The sequence below is a fragment of the Anser anser genome, assembly GCF_964211835.1.
Source record: "Anser anser genome assembly, chromosome: 9".
Classification (NCBI taxonomy): Eukaryota; Metazoa; Chordata; class Aves; order Anseriformes; family Anatidae; genus Anser; species Anser anser.
In genome coordinates this window covers 7,656,677-7,675,904 of record NC_139729.1, presented here as the reverse complement: position 1 = coordinate 7,675,904, position 19,228 = coordinate 7,656,677, and the positions used below count along the sequence as shown (strand labels likewise).

At 41.3% G+C, this 19,228-nt stretch overlaps 1 protein-coding gene across 3 annotated transcripts in view; it reads right to left on the bottom strand.

Annotated features, from left to right (window-relative positions):
• EPHA4 (EPH receptor A4) overlaps nt 1-19,228 on the bottom strand; it is a 99,019-nt gene that overhangs the window by 11,227 nt on the left and 68,564 nt on the right. For all 3 annotated transcript variants that reach the window (XM_083848592.1, XM_083848593.1, XM_083848594.1), the window contains exons 6-13: nt 15,786-15,910; nt 14,455-14,614; nt 13,288-13,399; nt 8,031-8,089; nt 7,110-7,223; nt 6,744-6,929; nt 2,861-2,922; nt 2,115-2,324 (exon numbers count right to left, since the gene is read on the bottom strand). In XM_083848592.1, coding sequence (XP_083704718.1) covers nt 2,115-2,324; nt 2,861-2,922; nt 6,744-6,929; nt 7,110-7,223; nt 8,031-8,089; nt 13,288-13,399; nt 14,455-14,614; nt 15,786-15,910 — 1,028 coding nt within the window. The remainder of the gene's footprint in view (nt 1-2,114; nt 2,325-2,860; nt 2,923-6,743; nt 6,930-7,109; nt 7,224-8,030; nt 8,090-13,287; nt 13,400-14,454; nt 14,615-15,785; nt 15,911-19,228) is intronic.

Below are 19,228 nucleotides of genomic sequence, written 5' to 3'. Positions count from 1 at the left end.
AAGGTAAAATAAAGAGAGGATAAACTGCAAAGATTTATGAATACTGTGGTGTTTCCCATGGGCAATGTCCCAGCTCCTACCAGAGATGTGAGAAGGCAAGCAAGCCCCTGGGCTCTCCCAGTCCGGCTGGGAGGAGTACCACACCAGACCAGGTTGCAGAGTTACTTTTGATACCTGTTGGAGAGAGCTGCCTCTTGTTACAGTACTTCTTTCTAAACAAGTAAGAACACTTGGGCACCTGACCCGGGCCACTGAGGTCCTGCACTGCTTTAAAAGGAGTTCACTCCATCCTGTTTATCCGATTTTGCGTTAGCTGAGCGATCCCAGGCCACAGATTTCTCCTCTTGTTTATGCTAATATACAAGGTGTTTTTAATTGAGCTTTTGGTTTCCTGCAGTTTCATCTGGGGAATGACTTAAGCCAAACAAAGATTTCATTTATTTTTTTCATTTGCTTTCATGCTTTTTTGATTAAGTTTATTTTGGCATTTTTTTTTCTCAGCAATCCTGTAGATAGTTTTTATCCAAAACTGAGTGCAGCATGTGCATGCTTAATTGTCCTAGTATCTCTCTCAAGTGTTTAATATGGACTTGTTCCAAAGCCAACTGAAATCAAAAGGGGTCCTTCGTCTGGCTCCTTTGGCCTTTGCATCAGTCCCTTTGTGAATCAGTTCGTAGCAGCAAGTGCCTCATGGGGCTACAGGATGCTATCACTTTAATGAGATATTACTAACGGGGAGCAAAACGCACCATTCTCTTAAGAAAGGACGCTTTAAAAATTGCATTTGACTGCATCGTTTCTGGTTATGAAAAAGCTCTATTCCCCCTTTCAGACACAGATGCGTAGACATTGTTTATAAATGGTCGTCATTCTAAAAATTGTCAATAAGCTCCTTTTATTTAGCTGTTTGAGTACAGTGGAGTTTATCCAAATTTTTCTGATCCTTCATTGCTGATACCAAATGAAGACAATGCACTGTAATGCAAATTGCATTGATTCCCTCTAGTTTACTCGAGAACAAACATAATACTGTATCTGCACTCACTAAATTCAAAGGGAGGCTTTTCAATCATTTCTTTCTTGTCTTTTTGTTTGACTAAACTTTGATTTCCCCGAATACAGCTTTCCAGACCTCTGCTTCTGCTTTTTCCACTTGCCATCCTTAAAAGTGAGAAATACCAAGGTTGCCCAGCATTTAATAGTACACAAGTCTATCTTTCCCTGTAATGAATGTGAATCCATTAAAGGATGTGTGCTGGGATTAAACTGCAAAATGTGAATGCTGCAAACAAACTCTGCGCTAGGGAGAACAGATGGAGAACGGCAGATATTTAAAAATGAAGAAAATAAGCAATTTAAAAAAGAGACTTAATAAACTGAGATTTTTTTCCACGCACATGTTAATTACAGAGGTATTGGTACAAAGGCTGGTAAGAGTCGAGATGTTGTTCTGTGCCCAGAAGTACTTGCATTAGCACTACTCCACATGCAGCATATTAAAATGGCTTAGCAAAATTAGTGGGATGCAGGGAAATATAGACAAAACAGGAAAGAAACAAACAAATAAACAAACAAAAAGTGAGGCAAAAGCATTTATCACCTCCAAACTTGGGAATGCAGGCCCCACACTATTCCCAGCCCGAATTATTTGGAGTCAAAGTTACGAGATGAGCTTTGTGATGGGCAAAAATTGATTTATTTACTTATTTATTTTTAACTCTATTTTTTGGTAGCACATCTAGACTTGCTGTATGAAACCTCACTGGGACTAGCCAGTTGCAAATAATTATGCGTATGTGTAGATATCAGAAGGAATAGAAGCCCAGGCTCTAATTTCTGGCATCAGATTCTTATCACGCACTCCTAGCACACTGAGGAAACCAGATGAGTACATGGGTCACAATCTCAGAGAAGAAATACTGATGTAGCCATTGATGGAGCAATAACACTACATCAATTTATAGCAGTTATGGAGTCTGGGCCAATGTTTATTTTTATGCTGTGATATAGGTTTAACTTTATGACTGAGATTATTTTAAAACAAACCACTGTAACCTCTCACAGTCAGACAAAAACATCAGAAAACCCACTGGACGTTTTCTCTCCCTCCTTACCCGTGTGGTATAAGCTGCCTCGGGGTCATCTTCCAAGACACGGGACATGCCAAAGTCAGACACTTTGCAGACCAAGTTGCTGTTGACTAGTATGTTTCGAGCAGCTAGATCCCGATGCACATAGCTCATGTCAGACAGATACTTCATTCCTGAGCCAATGCCACGAAGCATCCCTACCAACTGGATTACTGTAAATCTGCCATCATTCTTCTGTGTATGGGGAAAGGAAGAAAATCACATAGCATTAAGCTAAAAGCTACATTATTGCCATTGCTGAAATTGGCCAAGAGAATATCGCTGGATCCTCATCTTCTCCCAAATAAAATGCAATGTTATGTCCCCACTCTCCTGACTAGCGTCTATAATTCACCCGTAAAGTACAAACTCAGAGATTTTGTCACAGCTTCCACTGATGCAGTATCTGGGTTGCTATATATCCAGTTTTAATGAGTCTATAGCATTGCAATGCTTTCAAAAATGGAGAAATCAAATCTGTTCCCATTAAACATGGATTATTTAAGACCCTGCTATTTTAAACATCACATTTATTCTGTATTCATCCACATTGCATTTACTCTGTGTTTTTGATAGGAACAACACCAGAAAAGAGAAAGAATTTCCCAAGTACAAACGTAATTCCTTTTAGAAAGCTGAATTTTCAGTATCCCTCGGCAAACCAGAACAAGAAACCATAAGACATTTCCCAGTATAAAATCTCTTTAGCTTATTATGAAGAAATCACCTACCCTGAGGAAGGCATCCAAGGAGCCGTTCTCCATGTACTCAGTTATGATCATTACCGGTTTACCTAGAGTTCACAGAAAGAAAAACACAATTTCTTGATGAACACCGATGTTAATGGGATAAAAATGGGTTGCACATGATTTTACTGCCAAGACACCTGTCTTGCACAATCTCATTTAATTTGAAAAGCACCAAGCTTATGCCTCAGCTGTGGGGAGCAAGAGAAGAAATATTATAGGTTGGGAACATTCAAAGAGCCCCATCTGGAAGGTTAACCCTTTGTCTGACTCATTGACAAGGTCTTTAACTAAAGTGGCTCCTGGTCTCTAAGGAATACATGAATTGATAATTGAGAGCTCAGAAAAAAAGATCTGTTCAAACTTGACAAAAATCTTTAGTGTAATTAAATTGCTTACAGACTAGAAAGCTTTCCTTTTCTAAAATGGAATTCATGAACGCTTTCGTCTCCCTCTCTTTCAAAAGATCAACGCTTTAGGCGAGTTAGAAGTTGTCAGCAGCTACAAGGTACTCGAAGACAAGAGTGCAAAATACAAACTGTTCCTCTCAACTTTCTCTGTCTCAAGTCTGTATCCTTTGTCTCTCGTTATTTATAAAAAAGCCAAAGCCATTTGCCTCATGAATTCAACTACAGGATAAATGATTCAATGAATTGTGTCACATGAGTTAAGATGCTTCAGCAGCACTCAGCTTTCCCCTCTGCAATACAGAGAACCAAGCCTGGGCAATCTGAAGAGAAATGTGATGCAACTTCGCTGACATGGGGATGCTTTCTAGGCACTCTGCTGCCTATAAATAACAGCAGATATCTAAGTAATGCTTGATGTTGCCTCAAGTGCTTCACAAAGTCATACAGTGCTGAAACTGGAAGCATTTAGGTACATACAAGTAACGCTAATTATTTCAAGGGGTTCATTATGCTCCATATTCAGCATCTGGGTATTTGCAGAAAAGGATCCAGTATCATCTCCATTCTAAAAGTGAGCAATGGGAGTAGAGAAGGTAAGTGACTTGTCAAAGACAGAATGGCAGAAGCCCAGTCCCAAGATGAGCACTGTTAAGCCCACCTGGAGTCAGGGGATCACCTTATCATCAACACCAGGCTGGCATGGCAACCCAGTTGTTTGCTTTAGCTACTCGAACTAGCAAGTTTCTTCTGATATAAAAGGCACTGACCAAGAAAAATGCTTCTCTAGTACTTTCTGTGGCAGCTCTGAAGACGAAAACATTATGAAAACAGAAGGGATCAACGGACACATCACAGACTGCACATAGCTCAATTCTGTCTTGGTATCACGTTTCAGAACTGCTCAGCTTTTCCATGCTACTGTCACCAGCAAGTCTTTGCTCCAGAACAACACGGTTTGAAAACATGCAATATTTTAGCACTGAAAGTTCCCATCCTCATTTATATCTCAGTGAGTTTTTCGTCAAGATGATTTTCCCTTTATTTTTGAGGGATTTCCCTTTTTGAAGCAGTCCTTTTCTTCTTTTTGGGGGGGGTTAGAAAACTATGTACTACAAGGACTACTGACTGGTTTTACATCATTTCACTTAGACCAACATATATGTGAGACACATCACTTATTTCACCAATCATTAATTTAGTTCACCTTTCCAGTTCCAATCTAGCCTTTGCAGGCCACTTACTGTTCCGATTCTCCTTCCCCTTTCCAACCAGTATCAAAAATCTTAGTGTTTTGGTCACAAGCAAACTGGTATGCCTGTGAAATGCCAGTCTGGCAGCTGAACCCTTTCTGACTTGCATGAACAAAGTAGGGGAGAGACAGTATGGCATAAAGCAAACTATTCTGGATGTAGGGCTTAGTGACCTTGGCTGAGTACTCGCATCCTTAAGGACAGAGATGTAGTACAATAATATCCTCTCTCTAATTCACCTTTGCCAGCATTCTTTGGTAAAAAGAAAGAAAACTCCAACCAAATCTGCATGTGTCACTGTTTCATTTATCCTTTGCAACTGTGACCGGAATGCTTCCACTGAACAAATAGAGCTAAATGAGTTTTAATTAACCTCCCTCAATCAAAAGACACTATGTCAACATAGAAAGGAAGAAAGGGAGACTCTTTCAGTGCATTAACACATAATTTCATTACTCAGGCACTTCTTTAGCAGAGAAGAGGGAAAGAGAGAGGAGAAGTTACCATCAGTGAATCAATTATTAAAGTACTTGACTAGCAGCCAATAATGTATTCACGGTTTTTTGCTGCCTCTCTCCCCTCAACCCCCACCTACTCCACTATTTATCTCACATTTTAATTTTCAGTTTATTAAATGCATTCATTTATCACAGCATTCAGAAAACCTATGGAGAAATTGAGATAAATGTCTTCTTAAGTAGCCCTGTTTACCAAACACGCGAGCTCTGAGGTAAGCAAGCTGGCTTGCTGCAGGAGCAGTGCTCACTGCGAGCCAGGCAATGAAGCGTTCTTGGGTCAGGCTGCTACCTCCTCGGCGAAAATTTCAAATCATTTTAATTCAGTGACAACTGCATTATGCAAATGCATACAGCCATTTATAACTGCTAAAGCTGTAATAGCTAAGGGGGTTCAAGCCTCAGTGGGTTTTCAACATAAAGATTCCCATGTTGCCTTGCTTTTACAGAGGTGCTTCAAAAATCATTGCCTGCAGCAAACACTGTGAGCTGACCACAAACACCCCCTCTTTGTTACAGCAACAACAACAAAAGAGAGACGAGAATCAGACCTGAAAAATTTAAACAGAGCATTGTTTTAAATTTCAGTTTTGAGGGAGGCCTTCAGTAAATGACAGGCAAAAGAAACCCAAGCACCTATTTTCCCTAGCAGAATTTATCTTGAAAACCAAACAGTGACACTCAATACGAGCCCCTTTCCACAACTGTTAGAGGGGTGAGATGTCCAGAAACGTTACGTGGTAGAGTAAGCAACCAGCTCCTGCTCTAACAGCAGCTCACAAGCTCACTGTCTGCTTTCTTTTTGCTCTTTCTGCCCTGAGAACAAACCCCTATATGCAAAGGGTCTCTTAGGATTAGCAACCAGTGTCAGGCTTTGCCAACACGCTACCTAGTGCGGTCGGAGTAGGGACAATAACTACATCATTTCAGTGGTGTTTCATCAAGTCAGACCCAAGTGCATCTGTCTCACAGGTGTATTTTCAGTTCAAGCCTGGAAACAGCATCCGGTAAGCTCTGTCGTCTTTCTAAGGCAGGGTTCATGGTACAGTGAATGCTAACAGACTTAAAAATAAATAAATAAATAAATAAATAAAGCAAAAATTTAATCAAACCACCAAACAAAAAAATAAGCCAAGTAATTTCTGCAAAGTGAAATTATCACACCTGTAAATCAGAAAAAAAACAAATAAGAAAGTTTCATACTAAAACAGAATACTTCATTTCAAAGGCTTGCTCCTTACATCTGTGCTTTGCACCTTAAACATATGACTCCGTAGTTTTGTTTTGGGATTTTTCTCCCAACTATTTTAAATTCTTTGCTCACCATCTGCTTTTGCCTATCCTGTAACAATCAGCTCAGACTAGCAAAGATGTGAAAGATGCCTGCTTGGCATAGCAAAAAGGAAAAAAAAATGTGAACCCCTGCTGTATTAATTCCCCCTACAAAATCTTGTACAAGCTGCCTACAGATAGAGTATCAGTTGAAACCATAAACCCATTTATAGCTGACAACGAGATTAATGACTTGTCCCACACTGATTTCCTCCTATTAGCTATCAGTGGATCTGTTCCATCTGTCATTTCACAGGAAAGAGGGTAAAAACACAACAAAACAAAAGAAAAAAAAAACACCCACAGACTTTATTTCTCAGTGACTTCTAAATTGGCCATGTCATGAAAATGACCTACTTACATTTAGTAACTACTCCTTCCAAGTGGATGATATTGGGGTGGTCAAATTGTCCCATGATGCTGGCCTCACTCAGGAAGTCCCTCCGTTGTTTATCAGTGTAACCGGCTTTTAGAGTCTTAATAGCAACACAGATCTCTCTTTTTCCTGGTACTTTGAGACGTCCACTGCATACTTCACCAAATTCCCCTTAAGCAAAAAGGCACAAGAATCCATGATCATGAGCATGAAGCACATGTTTGTACTGTCAAAATGTTAAATCGGTTCATTCTGGGAAACTGTCATACAAAGATCACAGGATCCCACGTTTCCTAAAAGCAAATTTTAAACTATATTTACTGCACAAAATGCAAAAGTTCTGGCACTTACCCACACCAATAACTTTTTCAATCTTTATGCAGGAGGCATCAATTTCTTTGGCAAATTCCCTCACAGCTTGATTTGGATCCTCATATGTAAAAGGATCCACATATGTTCTAACACCTGCAAGGCAGAAATGTTTTATTTGAAGTCACTGATCTACATGCTGCTGAACACATAACATATGAGACTGAAGCCTTAATGATATACAACAGCAAAGAGAGTGCACAATAAAAATGTACTGTAAGCCAGGAATGACTGATGAAAGAAGGAAGGCCTTAATGTATTTTTTCCTCAACGTGATTTTTTTTTTTTAATGTCATCCTTTAATATTTCCCAATATTGACGTAAGGAAACAGCCTTTTGCCAATAAATGAATTTCACAAGTCATTGCCATCAATCACTGCCAGGCCAACAGCCTGGCTATAGACCTGTGAGAATAAAAGATATCACATTTCCTTTTTGGGATCCAAGAGCTCAGGTAATAGTTTTAGTAAGCGGATAAGTGGGGTGGAAGTAACACTAGGATTCAGCCCTGGAAATAGGGTAGCAAAGTTCGCATTTCCTTTCCTGCAGGACTGCCTCTGGTCCATCCAAAAGCTGCCTCTGCAGAATATTGTGGTGAAAAGTCATGCCTAGACAGCCTAGATAGCATGATTTTTCATAGAAATCGAAATCTTTCAGTGGAAAGGAATAATTGAAAAATTCCATGGACCTTTCTCCCAACTCAAAAATTTTACCCAGATGCTTCTATTGCCCCTGTTACTAAAGTGCCTAGTTTTGAAGGAGGATGGTGGGAAGCAAGGAAAACAGAAACATATTCATCTCATGAGGAATGTTATCTCTTATTTGCCAAGCATCTGAACATGGAACATGTTTTGTGAACCGAACCAAAAAAAAAAAACACACCAAGCACCACTGCCTTTTTACCTTGGTTCAAATGTTTCTCCTCATCTGCCTCTTGCTTAGCCTTACTGTATTTACTGCGCCTGTCAGAACAAAAAAGAACATTACAGTTCAAAATAAATATCTTACTTTGAGACAAGCTCTGTCTTCTTAACCTGCCGAGACTCGAGCTGTTTGCACCTGCCACAACCTGTGCTTGGCAGCTCCCCTACAACAGCCCATGACACAACTTACACTTTCCAGAAGGGTAGGAGACTCCTCTCCTCAAACTGCTCTAAGTGTTATTGGCATCAACAAAGCATTAGGGGAAACACAGATCTCCATATTTGCATCTCGGCATTTAAACAAAGAAAAGAAAGCTTGTGTTCCTGCTACTTTTTCTTCAAATGCACATTTGCAATACTGTGAAAAAAGTATTTTTCACAGAAATTGCTTTTTAGCATGAACTTATATAGAATTAGATGCTACGACTGAGGTGCTTTGGTAGATTGATTTTCAAACCCAATTAGGCAAATGCCAATACCAACACTCTTCTTTAACTGCAAATTTAAAGGTGGAAGCAGTCTATTAACGCAGAAATCAGGGTGGTAGCAAAAAAAAACCCTGACCATCAAAAATGCAGATCCTGAGGATTTTGTTTGTTCTTTTAATCACTGTACAACTGAGGGGAGTAAAGAACTCCTGATGTCAGAGCTCCTCTACTAAGCCCGAGCTGGACACAATAATACAGTGTAGTATGTTAATTCTATAGATTATTATTTCTACAAGTACACACATGATTTTGTATCCAGTTACATAGTTAATTAGTCCAGCTTTAAACTTCAGTGGACAAGCTGCATTCATAAAAGCTAATGCAAGAGGTTAATCCAATAGAGAGGATATGTAGCTCAAACAAATGTGTATTGGGATTGCCCAAAATCTAACGGTATGTACATGTGGAGATTTGATTTTGCGTATTCATGGAAAATTCAGAACCAGGCACAAAAACAGACATTGCCAAAGAGAAGGGCTTGTTGTTGTTTACTCCTCAGCTTCCTTGTCCCTATGGAAGTCAACAGCAAATCTCCCAGCACATCAGACCCCAGTTAGCCACTGACAAGAGTTTGGGTTGGAGTGAGGAAGAAGGAAGGAAGAGAAACCAAGCCCAGAGGAAGGACGGTGAGACCGGTGGTGCCTGCAATGCGCAACCTGCTGCCTGGAGCAGGGCAGGAGCCAACCAGGTCTGCTGGGGCCCCAGGCCGAGACTGGGTTAGACCTCTGAAAACAGTGAATAGGTAGAGGAGAAAAATGAGAATAGGTGAGAGAAAGACCTACCGGCAGATGCGAGATTAAGAGGTTAAAATTTGGAGAAAACATGTGACTTTGAGAGCCTTGGTTTCACCTGCCTTCTGCCCGGCCTGCAGGGAACAGCAGCTTCCCGCCACTCTCAGCTGAAAGGCCAAGTCCTAGCTTTTGTCTTTGCAACCCTTTATTGTTGGGGATTAAATACACTATTCTAGTAATGAAAACTATAAATTGCACATGAACAGAAGGAAAAAAATCCAGTTCAACATGTGAAGACTACGTGATCTTTGAACCAAGCCTCGCAGCTCCCAACATCATCAACAGGACTTGTGTTCAGACATAAGAAGCAGGTACATACCCAACCATAAGTGGTTGGGAGCTTTTTTTCTTGATGAAAGTCAATTAAACACAAATGGCGCCAAATCACAAGAAGAGCCTTATTAAAAACCACACTGGATCCAAACACCAATTTAAACCTTTTTTTTTTTTGCCTGAGGACTTACGGCTCTGGTATAAAAGAGCTGAGTGAAACTGAGGGACTACGTTCTGCTCCCAGTGCCTGACCTGAATTAGGAGGAGAAATCTCACCCAGTGCCATGCAGGGCTAAGTCAGCTTAGGGGGGATTGCAGAAAGGGTTTCAGGTACAACATAACTTCTCTCGGAGGAAAGAAAAAAAGAAGGAAAAAAAGAAGAAAAAAAGATCCCGCAATTTAAGCAGGACCCCTTCAAATTCATATTATTAGTCTTCAGATACAGATGGGAAAATGAAACACAAATGGCTTTGCATGAATGCATTTTAAGTAGGTAAAAATGCTTTTAATCTTATTTCTAAAAAGTAAAATCACCCTAACAACAGATAAAAATAACCTTCCCCCACTAAAACCCAAAGACATGCAAAAAGCAGAGGGAAACAAAGGGATTGCTGTTCAAGCAATATAATTGTAGCTTATTAACTTTAAATAATACCTTCCAAACTAACTACCTGCTTCCACCTCTGCCCCTGTCACCTGCTGACCTTTCCTGCCTGGCTTGGGGCAGGCCACTCCTGCCTGCCATTGTCCCCCGGCCGCGGGGCCGCGGCTGCTCGGGGCACCTCACCTGAATGGCAGAAGGGAGCCTTTGTCACAGGCTTGAATTCCGTAATTACAGGGATTTGGGCAAGAGTGATTAAATAGCCGTATTCAGGAAAAGAACACAGAAGCTTTCAGAAGCTGCAGGGGTCAGAGACATAGGGAAATCCACAGGTGGGGCCTGGAGATAAGGAGGGGAAGGCCTCTGCCCAGCCGGAGGTAACGGCAGAGGGTATTAGCACACACTGAGGTGAAGCAGCATGGAGCCCGTGCCCCACAGCCCATGCTGCCGCTTTCTCCACCCCAAAGAAGAGGGCTGGAGGTGCTGCAGTGCTCGGGCACCCAGCTGGTGGGGCGTGCTGAGCCACAACCGGGAGCAGAAGCGTGTTCAGCTCCCTGTATGGAGCAGAAGGTAAAGCAACCTATCGATCAGAATTTCTGATGGTAACTCTTGGATGACCAAAGGAATCTGTAGGGCCAACTTACTCCAGCCAAACCCCTCCAGAAAGCAGCTTACTGTTTTACACTTTCCCAAATCTTTTAAAACTCTGTCACTGTTATTTTACTCTGTGCTACTACAGGGTAGGGGTTAGAAACGCTCCTGCTACCTCTCCTGCATCCTGCTGTATGGTTATGCCCGTCCTAACCTCAGTAAATTTAAACTAACATTTAGGCAGCTTAGTTCTCACATTGACACAAACACCATGGTCGCAGGACAGACCCAAACAGCTTGAGCTGCCTGAAGGCAAAGTCTGTTGACAAATTCTGCTGAGAAGATGAATTTGGGGATTTGAGTAATGACTTGAAAAAACATAATGCTAAATTAGTAATAACAACCTAGAGTTCAAAACTGGGCACCTCCAGCATATGCCCAGTTCCCACACTTGGCTTATGGATGCAGAGAGGCCATGTCCACAGGCCAAAGCACAGTTTTGATTGTACAAATATGACTTCTAGGTCATAGCTATATTACAAAACCTCCTCATAGGGACTGTATGGACAAAGAAGCATTTCCTCAACTGAAGTAATTTTGGAACAAAGTATAATTATTTTGCTATTAACTTCAGCTGGTATAGGAACATCACGAAATATCCCCAAAGCCCACACCTCTAAATGACATTGGTGATGTGGTTAAAATCATTTGTGTAATAGTGAATATTAAAGTCGATTCTGTTTATTGAGAACTACTTCCAGCTACTGGAGAGCTGTGTATTGAGGAAGGCTGCTAATTAACAAGGCACATGCATTAGTATGCACAGAGCAGTTTCACTGTCGTTCATCTTGCTATTATATCTTTCCCCTTCCACAGCTTCCCTAAGACCTACCAGTATGGAACTACAGGGCATCTCTGAACCCACTGCCACCAGACTACTTCTACCTCCAATCCCACCAGTGCTTGGACCAACCTCTTGTCCATACAGCCCACCTGCCTTTATTTTTATTTATTTATTTATTTATTTTACTCTGTCCAAGTTAAACACTTGTGGGCAGAGATAACTGAACAGACAACCTGAGCAGGGAGAAGACCTGGCTGAGCAGGCACCCACACCAGCGAGTCTGTCAGCTACCTGGCTCCAGGCAGCCTTTCCTTTGACAGCTTTATGGCTGATACTAAAGAGAATCAATATGAGGGCAAGGGGCTGACATTTCATTTTCTAAAAAGTGATCCATTGAGGGCCAATCACCAAGCAGTGTTTATCAGCCTTGGGAAGTGACATTTTTTTTATAGGGGGAGGAGGGGAAGGAATCATCTCAAAGCAACTCGACAGGCTCAATTCTCCAAGGTGGCGACTCATAATTAGAAATCCAATGCATCCTGCTATCAATCCTGCCTTAAATAATAAAGTGATCAATAAAAGCGGAGAGGAGATTAAGTCATCAAGCTCAGTGATGCTATTTTCTGTTGCAATGGCTTTTAATAAACCTGTCTCTCCACATTACATTTTCATATGGCCTGTTCTTCCTTCTTATTGCCAGCATGGAGGCTTTGAGGTGAACACCCACAGAAAGCTGTAACAATGCTTGACTACTTTCCAGATATTACAACTATAGTGACTTAACTGCTCTTTAAGACAATTTAAAGTGAGAGAGTAAATCAAGAAAATTTGTGTGCATTTATGGCTGATGCCATTAAACTGATCAACAGAGATTGACAAAATTTGCATCCCTCAGATCCCACACCTCAGATGCAGTAACGATACGTCCAATTTTATCTCTGAATTACACTGAAGCAAAATCATGGGGATCTTTTTAAATGAGACTGAACATAAACTTGAAGACAAACACTCACACTGTGTTTCTGCTACACTGTCCTCCCATTTGCAGGATTGTTCCTGATGCACTGGTTGAATTTGGGAATGAACAAGTACTTGGTAGAAGATTACGGTTCTGCTCTGATCAAATAACCATCAACCCATTCTGCTGTGTTACTGTGTATGATGCTGAACGACTGCAGCTTCTGCCTTACCGTCATTTCCACACACAGTGGAAGGACTAACCCAAAGACTAATGCAGACTCAAACAGAGTAAGACAAAATCACAAGCACAGAAGTCTGATAGCTTAGTTCATAACAGTGTGGTTGTTTATTCCCTGTGTATCAGGAGTCAGTCCAAGAAAATCTACTGTACCCATACCCATTAAACTTAACTTCAAATTACACTAACCACAAATCTCTAGCTGGCTTGATTCTCAGTGCCAGTTATTGGAACCAGCTTTGCATTTCAAGGGCAAATAGAGCTGGAACTATTGCCATTACATCACATGCTGCTGTGGTACTAATGTTGAGAAGATCAAAGCTACATGGGAGAAGGCTTGTAATGCAAATGCACTGTTTATGATGCTAATCAAAGAATTTAGCTTTGTTTGGAGGAGACAAAAAGCTCCCTCATGAAAGAGAGAAGGGGGGAGAGAAGCTTAAGTTCTTACCTCCTGCTGATGACAAAGGCTGCAATGAGAATGACCACAAGAACAACACTGCCAGCCACTGAAACAAGCAGCACTGTGGGATTGGTACCATCGCCAATGATGGGGGAAGGAACTGGAAACAGAAAAGAGAGCATTAGCGTCAGACACCCTCAAAATATCAACCTGGGCAGCACTCAATGAGGCTTTCTGGCTTGTGAAGGTAGTTTAGAGTAGGGCTCAAATCTACTTTCAGGCCTTTATTATATAGTCATTTCACACAATTTTCCAAGAGGGCCCTAATTAGCTGAAGACGTGACGTTTGATAATGATTTGGGGGAACTTCAGTTCACTGGGAACAAGGACTCCCTCTCCTTCTCCCCTTCAGTGTTGCTCAGAGGGTATAATGGCTATTTCTTTCACCTTCCTAATTGCTCTCCACTCTTCTTTCCTCTTTCATTTTCTCAGTGGGGCCAGATGATCACTCCCCAACTGACACAAAGAGTAAGCCATTTTAAAATGTCTTCCGTCTTCCTGCTGGATTGATTATTTTCAGCTGTTAACATCCTGAAGGATGTTGCCACTGACTGGCATGACCTTAAATTGATTTAAACAGACTTTTATGTCCAAAATAAAACAGGCTTGGTCACATCACCTTCCTACCACTGAAAAGCAAACATTTTGGGGGGAAAATTTGCATGTTACCCTGAACAAAAGGAAAAGCTGTACTAACAACATAGTTCAAACATTCTGTCCTTATATGACTAGGCAAGGGAAAGTGCAAATATCTGAGCTGATGCAGGACAGCTAAGTGATCTATGTCAATAGCTTGCAAAGGAGAGCAACAGGGTTCCATTCCCCTGCAAATGACATGCTCCAAAACACATGTGCACACATTAAACAAAATAGACACATGTATCTCTGAAGCATCAGTAGCTTCCAAGTATTTATAAGCTGTATGTCTCCTTAGGCCATTCTGAAGTATTTTCATTGTTAGTGTCTAGAATATAACATAGATGTCTAAGGTCAGGTTTATCACACCACTAAAAGTCATGCAGCCATGGAGGAACATTTTCCCAGAATAGATACACCACAGTCCAATTAACCAACGGGAGACTCCCAACACACAGCTCAGTTACATTTTCACTCCTCGCTCAAAGAAAATAAAGATATCAGCGGGCATGTTACTACCTGTGTTAGTTGTGAATTCAAACGGTCCACTGAAGTCTCCGTATCCTGCTGCTGTCCTGGCCCGCACATGAAACACATATGAAGTCAGGGGGTTCAAACCTTTGATGTCAGTATTCCTGGAGGCTGTCTTCACAATGCGATAGCTCCGCTCATTTTGGTCCTAACAAGAAAAGAAGTGATCAAGTAAAAATGCCTCACTGCACCACGAACCATGGAATCCCACTTCCTTGCCAAAACTGTTATGATGAAAGAAGATGAGTAACAACGATGGAATTCTCAAAATACGTCCCGAGGGCTTCTGCTGTCTGCCTTGCTCAATACCCCTAGCGCTGAGTGCTGCATGGAGCTCTGAGCAAGCCAAATAAGGGTGGTGAGACAGTAGGTATGATGCTCATATATCACTGATTACTTAAGAAATCACACAATGAAATCCTTTGGAAAATAGCCAAGCCTTCAAATATGATCCTCCTGATGAACAAACATTTTACTCATACATGCTGGCACTCTTTTTCTTCCTACCAGCCAGAAGCTGTATCAAAAAAAATGGTAATGTATTTCAAAAAAGAAAATGTTCAGAAAATGTCTTCCACGAACCCAATCTTTAAAATTTTTCCATTTTTGGCTGGAAAATGCATCAGAAAATGCATTAATCTAGTTTCCCTGAAAAATCGGTTGCCTTCTTCTGTGTGTGTTAGGGAAGCAAATACACAATTATCTTTATTAAAAAAAAAAAAAAAAAGTACACATATACATGAGAGAGTGTGCAAGCAAGACCAAGTAATTGTCCATTTCTGCAGAGGACCTTCAAAGAAAATAGCTTTCTTCATAGTTCCATAGCTGAGAAGTTATTTGTAGGAATAACATCTCTGTGTAACTTGGAAAGTATGAAGAATGTAATTTTCTTTCCTTATTCTCTATTAAAAGCCATCCAGCCCACACCATTACTCTAAGCAGAAGCTATTGGCAAACAGATCTGATTACCGTATTATATACTTCATTATTATACTTCTGTCTATGATGTAAAGCTAATGTCTCACTTCTGCCCAACATTATTGATTCTCATTATAAATATGCTTGCTACAAAAGCTCAGTTCCTAGGTAAGAAAAAAATAGCAGAATAAATTCCTACCATACAGCTGGAATAGCCTATAAGTCTTACTATTTCAAACAACCATTCAAGTGCATGAAATCCTTAATTGGATATTATTAAACTGAATCTGTTCAGTTTCAAATGATGGAATACTATCTGGAAATAAACTGAAATGGAATGAAGTAAAAAACTCTTCCCAAATTCAAACAAAGCTCCTCACTTGTCCATTTTTGAACAGTACCTTTTCATAGTACTTGACTTCGTACTCCAGAATGACTCCATTTGGCCTGTCAGGTTCCAGCCAGGCCAAGGCAACGCTGTGCCTCGTTATCTCTTTAGCCTGGATCAATGCAATCGGGGATGGAGCTGCCAGAAAAAAAAAAGAGAGAGAAAAAAAAAGATATAAGCAATAATTTAGTTTTAATAAGACCTTTTTTCTTCAGCACAACACACGCACTTTCAGAAATTGTGTTTTTCTTGTGTGGGGGTTAGAAGCATTAAGTGTTTTTCCTGTTTTCTCTAACAAATTTGCATTTAATTTCTCTCTAATAAAGGTTGTTCTTAGATGCTGGGCCATACTAGACAGTAGGATTTGGGGTAACACTGCAGTTTCCTAAACACCATGATGTTCATAATGCATAGGTACAAACCTTCACAACAGGCTAAGATACTAATAGATTCTGTTTTGTTGTTGTTGTTGTTGGTTTTTGTTTTGTTTTTAAACCTTTGTTAGACACAGCACACAGACTTGTCCCTATGTTTTGGTCCATAATGATTCTCTTCTTCCATGTCCTAAAATTAACTGGTGTTACTGCATTAGCTATTCATTCTACAGGAACTATGAAATTCCTGACAGACCAATCTGGTTTTCTCTAAAGCTGAGAAAACTTTGCCACTGAATTAAGTAAGACCAGAATAAAGCTGAATACATATGAACTGGGACCCTCCCATGAAAACCAGAAAACTTGTATTTCAGGAGTCTGAGCCAATCTGTGCTTCCTAACCTGCCCTGCTTACACCCGCCCATGTCTGTGAGCAGTGCCTGGAGAATGAGGAAGCTCAGCGCCCAAGGGCCAGATTCTGCCTTTGATAGCTCCTTCCCAGCCAGGAGATACCAGAGACTGGCCCATTGTGCACCGAACTGGCATAACCAGACCCCGTCCCATGTGGCACTGTACAGATGTGAGGAACAGAAAAAGCAGGACTGCACTGCCATGGGTAAGGGCTGCCTAGTTTGGGGAAAAACTTGACCTAGCAACGAGCTACACGCAAAGATCCTTTAAACTGTATCTGTGTGCAGTAATAAGGGCTGCAATGCAGAAGATAATGGGAAGCATCTCATTGTGCGCCCTACTCAATAGAGCCCCTGCTAATGCTGAAGTTCAGGTTTTTGCCTGGCTGGAGGACAATGCGTTCTCCCTTTGACTGTGATAGCAGCAGATTCATGGCAGTGCAGGAGGAACGGGGTTTCTGAAGATTTATGAACCCGGCTGCCCCTTTCTTGCTGTTGTGTTGCTGTGTGGTCACGTCTCTAGCCAGCTGTTATCAAGCTCTTTTGATGCCGACAATAGCTGGAATAAATGGTGGAGTCTCCAGGGATAAAAAGGGACATTCATGAAATTTTTAATCTTATCTAACAAAGCTGTCCTGTATAACCAGAGATTAGAGGTCTTCCTAAATTGAATATATTTCTTCTTTTGTCCCCTGAAGCTGTAGACGTGTTGCTCTTTTTTGCCTCCTTCCCTTTCTTTTTGTTGCTTTTTTCTACCCTTAACTTTGGGATGACGATCCATGAAAGCGTTAAAGAGAGAAAAAAGTATCCTTGAAACATATCCTTGAAAACTACCAAGAAAGACAAATAAATAAAACAGTCACAATAAATGAAAGGAAAATTGAATGTTGAAAGCCTCAAACCTACTTGACCATATCAGACAGTTCTGATGGAAGTGAAAATAACCAGTAGACGCCACAAAGTCACCAAAGGGTGTCTCCTCTTGATGTGAAACCATCAGGGAGCTGCTTCCTGATTTACTAGCTGACAGTTTGGCATCTCTGTTAGAAATGCCTCCAGAACCTCTCTCTTTTTCCCTGTCTGTCTCTCACATGCAAAGGCAAATACTGGATGACAGAGGAGACTATAAACACAGCCAACGGGGAGGATCCAGGTGTGCTCCATCAAGTTGTATCTGCGGCGTGACTGAAAACCTGCTTCATAACCTCACCATTCCTCAACAGAGAATAGGACTTTTTTTCCCCTTCGCAGCAAGAATGCCACACAGATAATAAATTACAGATCAGATTTGTTACCCTAAAACATACATGACGTTGCTGATAAACCAACCAGAGAGAAATCTGCTTAGTTAATCCATGCCTCATGCCAGGCAGACAGGCAATTCATTTTACTGAGAATCTTTCACTTATGCTGGTCTGACCTCAAGAATTGCAGAGAGAAAGTTCACTTTCCTTCCTTCAACCTCTTTTTAACCTCCTCGGTATCCCATTTCATTTCTTCAGGCATTTATATTGGAATTTACTGAGTCCTTCAATGTTGGGCTGGTAAGTGCTGTATGGAAACGCATTTCTCCTCTGTTGTAAAATGGCCATTTGCAGCAGCAGAATATGCATTAACTTCCAGCCCTTGTGGAAGATGCTCGGTTTTATACAGTTTCAAAAGTGCTTTCTCAGGTCTCTCAAAAATAGACAGTTGATCTCAGGCACTACTCCATACTGGAATAAACGACCTGCTCCTTGCCTCCAGGACGGGAAAGTACTTGTACATCAATTCCTTTGTTAATTCTTACTATTAGAGTTGTAAGAACAACCCTAGTTTTACCCCTCCTGTCAAATACTAACCATTATGCAACTTTGTGCTACTTAACTTTAGATCTATTCCTTTGCCTCTTATTGTGCGGATGACCATTTGCTTCCTATTTTTTTGTTTTGGCTGTATATCCTGCCTCTCCACACGCATTACAGAAATCCTCAGAGTGCTGAAGTCCAAGTACAGGACAAAGTACCAAAAGGACATGAAGCAGTCTGGGAGCTCTTTAGCATTTCTGCAACACAAACCTAGAGGGGTCTACGGAACAGGATGACTATCCACACCTCTGTGGACCTCGAGGAACTGGACTGTCAGCCACAGGGAGTACTACAGCTATCCCACTGCGTGGATAAAACACTCCTTAACCAACTCTGACATCTGCAAATAGCCCTGCAACTCACGTTTGTTTGTTCGTGTGTTTTCCAAGATCTACCAGGTGACCAGTACAAATTACTGCTGAAGGGCTGGGCTTCTGAGAGAACATCAGGTCTGGGTCTCCTTGGTCATCCGCACGCAGAAGGGCGAAGAAGCCAAGCAGGAGAGTGCTGGACAGACAGGGCATCACTGTGCCAGCTCTCACAGCAACCCAGCCGGCACGGACGCTGGCGGCTCCTGGGTGAGCTTGCGCACAGTATTTACGTTCTTTTTTCTCCTGCCTTTTGCCTCTATATTGCCTCAGAGATGATGTGAAGATAAACATGTAGCAGATTGTAAAATGACTCTTTGATCACGAGCAGAATAAAAGGCAGAAACTTCTCTCACACACGCGTGGGCTAGCTGTTCGTTATACACATGCGTTCCTGCAGAAAACATAGTGAGCATGGCCTGACCCAAAGAACAGTGTGCACAACCGAGTACCCACA